At 60.4% G+C, this 7,311-nt stretch overlaps 1 protein-coding gene across 1 annotated transcript in view; it reads left to right on the plus strand.

The window, feature by feature from the left end:
- ABHD8 (abhydrolase domain containing 8) overlaps nucleotides 1-7,146 on the plus strand; it is a 10,424-nt gene extending 3,278 nt beyond the window's left edge. Inside the window, exons 2-5 of the mRNA XM_014962110.1 lie at nucleotides 3,462-4,233; nucleotides 5,250-5,420; nucleotides 5,557-5,773; nucleotides 6,043-7,146. Coding sequence (XP_014817596.1) covers nucleotides 3,470-4,233; nucleotides 5,250-5,420; nucleotides 5,557-5,773; nucleotides 6,043-6,192 — 1,302 coding nt within the window. The 5' untranslated portion in view covers nucleotides 3,462-3,469 and the 3' untranslated portion in view covers nucleotides 6,193-7,146. The remainder of the gene's footprint in view (nucleotides 1-3,461; nucleotides 4,234-5,249; nucleotides 5,421-5,556; nucleotides 5,774-6,042) is intronic.
- Nucleotides 7,147-7,311: the final 165 nt, after the last annotated feature.

Here is a 7,311-nt window from a genome sequence, read left to right on the forward strand (position 1 = left end):
GGAGAGAGAGGGGGGGGGGGAAAAGCAGCTCATCGCCATGGTTACCAGCATCTTTGCAAAGTTCTTCGCATCCATCTGGTTTCATTTTTTTTTTCAGCCCTTTTTCATCTCGCCGAGGGAACATCCCTCGATGTTTCTGGCTGCGCCGGCCGCGGCAGACGGTGTGGTGGGCTGGAGGAGGCACGTGGGAGGTGGGAGACGGGTGTGCTTTGCCCCCCCTTCCCTCCCCCAGCCCCCAACACGAAGCCTGGCATCGAGTCGAGTCTTTTAACCTTCTCTCCCCTCCGTTTCCCACCCAGCACGGCTCTCTGATGGCATTGGGGTGGTGTTTCCTCTGTCTGATACCCCAGCAGGGATTGCCACCTCCTGGACCACAAGCTCCAGCCTGTGGTGGCATCTTGGCTCAGGGATTATAATCCCAGTGGGATCCAGGAGGACCCAGAACCGATGATGCTGGGAGGGTGGCTTCATGGCCAGAGCCTGGGGTCCTGGGTCTGCCTGCAGAGCTCCTCACCGCCAGAGCCTTCCAACAAATCAATTCTGGAAATGAACAGGATGGACTAATTGAGTTAATCCCGAGAAGTTAATCAATGTCGAGGCGGTTTGGCCAGAAGTCCTGTTTATAATCCATGCAGAGATCATTAAGACCTTGCGAGATGGAGGCGCGGCGCAAAGCCAGGCTTTATGGAAACCAGAGGCAGAACCACCTCCAGGTCCCCAGGGCTGAGCCTGGGGGATCCATTTCCCAGTGGAGGTGCAGGATGTGACCTCCCAGTCACGGGCAGAGCTTGTGGGGAGCTCGTGGGGACTGTGAAGCTCAGGATCTGCCTGGTTTTCCCTCTCCCTCTGTGTTTTCCATCCTCCCCAGCTCAGAGCTGCTCGGGGATGGAGAGCAGCCCACTCCTGGCACTAAACTGGTGCTCAAAAGCACGGCGAGACCAGTGGAGTGTCCGTCCCAGTCCAAAGGCAGCTGGGCATCTTCCAGCCAAGGCTCCAGCCAGTCTGGTGCCCAGCTCCTTGGACTCATCACCCGTCCGTGGCTCAGCAGAACAGACCTGGCCAGCCAGCTCTGGATTTGGCTTCTCCTTCCCTGGGCTCTGAGATCTCCCACTCTTGGCTCATCAGCTTGGATGGGTCCATGTCTGGAGCAGTGAAGATCACCCGGTGGGTGACACGGCTGTTTAGCTCAGTGCTCGGCCAGCGGGAAGCAGGAGGATGCTGGAAAGCTCTCGGTGGAGCCAGATCCTACAGGGATGTCCTAGTGTCCAGAAGAGAGAGCGCTGATGCGGGCACCAACCTGCAGAGAGCCAGGACTACCATACCCCTCCTCAGGGACAGCCACCGGGGACCTCCCCTCGCTGATGCAGGCACCAAACCACAGAGAGCCAGGACTACCATACCCCACCTCAGGGACAGCCACCGGGGACCTCCCCGGGCGGTGAGAAGGAGAAGAAGCTCCCAGGAAGGATTTTGCTGCATTTCCAGTCCCTACAACCCCACACCCGGAGCTTTACAGGGTGTTTGCATGGGAGTCAGGCTGGATATTAGGAAAATTTTTTTCACTGAAAGGGTTCTCAGCCCTTGGACTGGGCTGCCCAGGGAGGTGGTTGAGGCCCCATCCCTGGAGGTGTTCAAAAGCCGGGTTGATGTAGTGCTGGGAGGTCTGGTTTAGTGATGATGCTCCTTGTTTGTTGTGTGGGTGTCTCTTTTTGTCAGTCAGGTTGACGGTTGGACAAGATGATCTTTAAGGTCCCTTCCAACCTAGAAGATTCTGTGATTCTGTGATTCTGAGTCGGCCACTGTCCCCGACAGAGGCGGGTGAGAACCAAGAGCTGGCTGCTGTCCCGAGAGCTGGCAGTGCTCCCCGGGTAAAGCCACTCCAGCTTTGCCAAGGGAACTGCTACCCGGATCGCCTGCCTGGAGAAAACAGCCTGGTTTTTTTCCTGGGGAAACCCACAATCCGTGTGTCGGGCTGGGATGGGAGCTCTTTCCCAGTTGGCAGCTCTCGGCAGAGCCCACCCATTCCCTGGGAGCTTGCAGGGGCCAGGCTGGGCTCCTTGAATCTCTGAGGAGGATGCAGCATTGGCTTCCCCCAAATATAGGGAATGCTAAAAGGCAGAGAGGAGGCGGCAGCCTGGGCTCCGTGCCTGCCTCCATCCCTTATTTTGTTAAACTAATTCCCTCGTTTTGCGGTTTGCCAGGAAAAGTGCCCATAATCCTGCCAGCTGCACTGGCAGGGGTTGTTGGGGGAGCTAAGTGGGCTGCTCCTGACAGCAGCGCTGGGATTTAGATGTTTAATTCCCTTTGGGGAACGAGCTTTTCCTTCTCTCCTCCTCAGGGGTCGTGGTCGGTACCCGCAGCAGCCGCTCGGGGTTGGGGGGGGGGCACCCGGTGCCCCCCCTCCTGCAGGGACAGCCCCTCTCTGCAGCGCCCGCTCCGGCTCTCTTTGCCCATCAGCATCAATAATTCACCATATTTATTTAATTCAATAATAAACGCCCGTCAGGCTGCCAGCGGGGGGGGGCAGGGCCCTCCCCAGCCCCCTCGGCACCGCCGGGATGGCACAGAGCTCCGGTCCCAGTGCCAATGTCACCGGTGCCACCAGCCTTTCCTACCCCACATCTGCCCTTGGCTCAGGTTGGGCTTCACTCTCAGCCAGGGTCGGTGGTCCCTGCATCCACAGCTCTCTCCCAAAAGCCACCCAAGTGCATCTAGAAGAGCAAATAAGCTTTGGGGACAATAAGGACAGTGCCACGTCCCCCCAGCCCGGGTGGTGCCAGGTGGGGATGTGGGGAGGGGGTTCCCCCCCCCTCCTCCCCTGTTCTCTTGCCATATTACTTTCAGCCTTGGTTTGCGGAGTGTCTTGAATTAAAACCTTCATCTCCAGTCCCCGTGATTCCCATCTCTCACTATTTGTATTGGTGGTTTAGACTAGAGATACGTATATATATATATATATTTAATGGGTATGAATAATGCATTTTCAGAGCTGAGTCTTTCCTTCGCCCCATATTTGGTGCCAGAAATAACGTTTTCACTTCAAGCAGGGTTTTCTTTGCCTGCACCTTCCCTTGGCCAGAGCGGGTCCCTCCTCTGAGGCTGATTCGTGCCAGGGACCGGTGAGGATTTGCAGCTGCTCCAGTTCATCTCTGCTGGGCCAGCACATGTCACAGTGGCTCGGGGACAGGGATGTGGCCCAGACAAAGCTGGACGGGGCCCGCTGGGTCCATCTTTGATCAGAATCAGAAGCCCCTTTGCCTGTGGGCGAGGAGGGCTGTGCATTTGGGGAGCACCACCTTCACCCTGGAGGCATCTTCTACCTTGGCAACAACGCGGAGAGGGACAGGGCTGTCCCCACTCCTCTGTGCCACAGCCAGGACCCCCAGCAGGTCCCCAATGGGTGCTGGAGCTCATGATTAACCCCCTCTTCTCTTGTCCCCCCCCTTTTTCCTTCCTTGCAGGGAGCATAATGCTGAACAGCATCACCGATGGGCTCCTCTGCTGCCTGATGGGCAAGACGACCAACGCCGTGGGGCCACTGGACAGCGTTGAGTCCAGCAACGGCTACAGCTTCATGGAGGTGAAGCCGGGGAGGATCCTGCGGGTCAGGCACAGCATTCCCAACCGCCCAACCCCGGAGGAACCCCAGGAACCCCAACCCGGGGGTGCGGAGCGGGGCACGGTGCACTGCAAACGCAAGATCACCGTCTACCGCAACGGGCAGCTGGTGATCGAGAACCTGGGGGACGCCGTCCGCTCCGAGATCCTGCACTGCCAGAACAGCTCGGGGGAACCCAACAGCACCGTGGAGCTGGAACTCTCCGACGTGACCGGTCAAACTCCCTGCCAGGCTCCCTCCGGCACGCCGGGCTGCGGCACGCCGGGCTGCGGCACGCGGGAGGCCGCCCCCGCCAAGCGCCGGAAGCGTAAACCCAAGAAAGTCGTCAACATTGACTGCAAGAAGCAGATCACGAGCTGCAAAGGGACGCACAGCGACGTGGTCCTCTTCTTCATCCACGGCGTGGGGGGCTCGCTGGACATCTGGAAGGAGCAGCTGGACTTCTTTACCAAGCTGGGCTACGAAGTGGTGGCTCCCGACCTGGCTGGCCACGGCTGCAGCTCGGCCCCCCAAATTGCTGCTGCCTACACCTTCTACGCGCTGGCGGAGGACATGAGGGCCGTCTTCAAGCGCTACGCCAAGAAGAGGAATATCCTGATAGGACACTCCTACGGGTGAGGGAGCGAGGGCTTCCAGGAGGAAAGGGATGGTTTCATCCCCCCTTGTCCTCTCCTTGGCAGCAAAGGGATGTTTCCATCCCCCCTTGTCCTCTCCTTGGCAGCAAACACCCAACAAATCATAGAATCACAGGATGGTCCGGGTTGGAAGGGACCTTGAAGTCCCACCAGTGCTGTCCCCTGGGCAGGGACACCTCCTCCCCAGTGCTGTCCCCTGGGCAGGGACACCTCCCACCAGCCCAGGTTGCTCCAAGCCCCCTCCAACCTGCCCTTGAACCCCTCCAGGGATGGGGCAGCCACAGCTTCTCTGGGCAACCTGGGCCAGGCTCTTACCACCCTCACACCAAACAAGTTCTTCCCCAGATCTCATCTAAATCTCCCCTCCTTCACCTTAAAACCCTTCCCCATCATCCTACGGCTCCCCTCCCTGATAAAGAGTCCCCCCCCAGATTTCCTGGAGCCACTTTAGGGACAGGAAGGACCTGCACTTTGGGGGCCGAGAGGCAGAGTGGGGGGTATGTGGGGTTTCCCGTTCTGGGTTTATCCCTCAGCTCTGATCTCCTACATCCTCTTGGTGTGTGTCCCTGGGTCTGGCTAATCCCAGAGCCCGTCCTCCAGCAGGGAAGCTGGCAGAGCACAGCCTATAAATAGAGTAAACCCAAGAAAGTCAATTAGATGGAGACTAAGCAGCGCAGAGAGCAGCCCTGGGAGGAGAGGGAGCTGGAGGTGGGTCTGAACTGGGCAGGATTAGATCAGGACAAGTCTGGTCCAGGCTGGCGTGCACCCAAGCGGGTCCCAGCACCCTGCTTTGGCCTGCACAGGAGTGAAACCCCAAGTTCAGCCCCTCTACCCGGGCTATGTGGGGTTTGCCCGGGGTTATCCTGCCCCAGAAAGGGGAGCACGGATCAAAGGAGGGGTTGTAGCCTGGGATCCAACCATGGATCCTTGGGATCTGCCTTGGGGTGCATTATGGGGGTTGGAGCATGGCCCCCATGTCTCTTCTCTCCCCACAGGGTGTCCTTCTGCACCTTCCTCGCCCACGAGTACCCAGACCTGGTCCATAAAGTGATCATGATCAACGGAGGGGGCCCGACAGCGCTGGAGCCCAGCCTCTGCTCCATCTTCAACATGCCCACCTGCGTCCTGCACTGCCTGTCCCCGTGCCTGGCATGGAGCTTCCTCAAGTGAGTGGCCATCTTGACGCTGGGCAGGGTTCTCCCTGGCCACCCTGGCTTCCAGCCCACCACGGGCATGGGTAGGGACACCACCATGTGGGGAGGGGGGCTAACCCTCTGCTTGCCACTGGCTACCGTCCCGCAGGGCTGGCTTCGCTCGCCAGGGTGCCAAAGAAAAGCAGCTGCTGAAGGAAGGCAACGCCTTCAACGTCTCCTCCTTCGTGCTGCGCGCCATGATGAGCGGGCAGTACTGGCCGGAGGGCGACGAGGTCTATCACGCCGAGCTGGCCGTGCCCGTGCTGCTGGTGCACGGGATGCACGACAAGTTTGTCCCCGTGGAGGAGGACCAGAGAATGGCTGAGGTAGGGGGCACGGAGTGGGGCTGGGAGGGTGTGGGTGAGGGCTGGGGGTTCCCTGGCGACGTGGGCATGGGGCTGGGGGGGGCTCATCCCAGCGCTGACGCCTGTCGCTGCCACCCTTCTCCCCTCCAGATCCTGCTGATCGCCTTCCTGAAGGAGTGGGGCTGGGAGGGTTGGGTGAGGGCTGGGGGTCCCGTGGCGACACGGGCATGGGGCTGGGGGGGGCTCATCCCGGCGCTGAGGCCTGTCACTGCCACCCTTCTCCCCTCCAGATCCTGCTGATCGCCTTCCTGAAGGTGATCGACGAAGGCAGCCACATGGTGATGATGGAGTGTCCCGAGACAGTCAACACTCTGCTCCACGAGTTTGTCCTGTGGGAGCCCGAGACGCCGCCTGGGGACGGGCAAGGGGAGAAGAAATAAAACGGAGGGACGTGGTGACCGGGCTGCTCCCGTGGGAGAGACGTTTCGGAGAGGAGAAGGGGTTTGTGAGAGCAGAGGGGTGAGGTGGAGGCTGCCCTCACCGGGAGGCTCAGCCGATTTTGTTTCCCGGCCGCCTCAGAGGCCGGTGATGGAGCAGGGAGGCTCCCCTGGGCAGGGCTGCGTGGGGCCAGCAGCAGGAACACGGCAAACCTGGTCCCCATCCCCTCGGGGCCGGCACGGCAGCCGCTGGAGCGTCTTCATCCTGTTTCTTTGTAGTATTATTTTCCTCACGCAGCAACCCCCCCCGGCCCCGGGGACAGAGAGGAGGCGGCGCTGCGGGGAGACCCGTCCCACCTGCAGCAAAACGGGAAGAAATTGGGGGGATTCCTTCAGGGAGAGCGCGTCGGCTCCGGCACCTTCTCGGCCAGGGATGGAGGAGCTGAGCTGGGATTGATTTAAAGGGAAGCCAAAGGCTCCTTGGCCTCAGCAGTGGGATTTGCCTCTCTCAGCCCTGGAGGACCTCGATCGATGTGGAACAATGGGACCACCATGAATGCCAGCAGTCTGCAACGTGGTGTCCAGCAGCTCCTGGCTGGCTCTGGTGAAGGTTTGCCTGCGCAGCTCATCTCTGCCTGGCCAGGAGCTGAGGATGAGGAGGTGACCTGCTCCTGTGGGCACAGCCAGGAGGCCCGTCAGCTCCCCCCACCGTGGTGGGACCCACGTGGCTGTTGGGTGGGGAGGACAACGCCAAGCCTGAGCTCTCCTGCGGTCCCCGGTGCCACCCTCCGTGCAGTCACGTCCCCAACCACCGTCGCTTTAGGTACCGCAGCACCGGCTTCTGCAGAGCCCTCTGCTCCCCTCCTATCCCAGAGATGCTCAGAGCCAGCACCATCCCGCAGCGACTCCCGCAGCGTCCCGTCCGCTCGTCCTTTCCCAACTTCCAGCTCCTCCTCCACGACTCCAGGACCCACTACCTGCTCCCGGACCGCATCCCAGCCGGGATCACACCCGGTGCACCGTATCCCAGAGATGCTCAGAGCCAGCACCATCCCGCAGCGACTCCCGCAGCGTCCCGTCCGCTCGTCCTTTCCCAACTTCCAGCTCCTCCTCCACGACTCC

The sequence above is a fragment of the Calidris pugnax genome, unplaced genomic scaffold (assembly GCF_001431845.1).
Source record: "Calidris pugnax isolate Ruff unplaced genomic scaffold, ASM143184v1 scaffold896, whole genome shotgun sequence".
NCBI classification, from domain to species: Eukaryota; Metazoa; Chordata; class Aves; order Charadriiformes; family Scolopacidae; genus Calidris; species Calidris pugnax.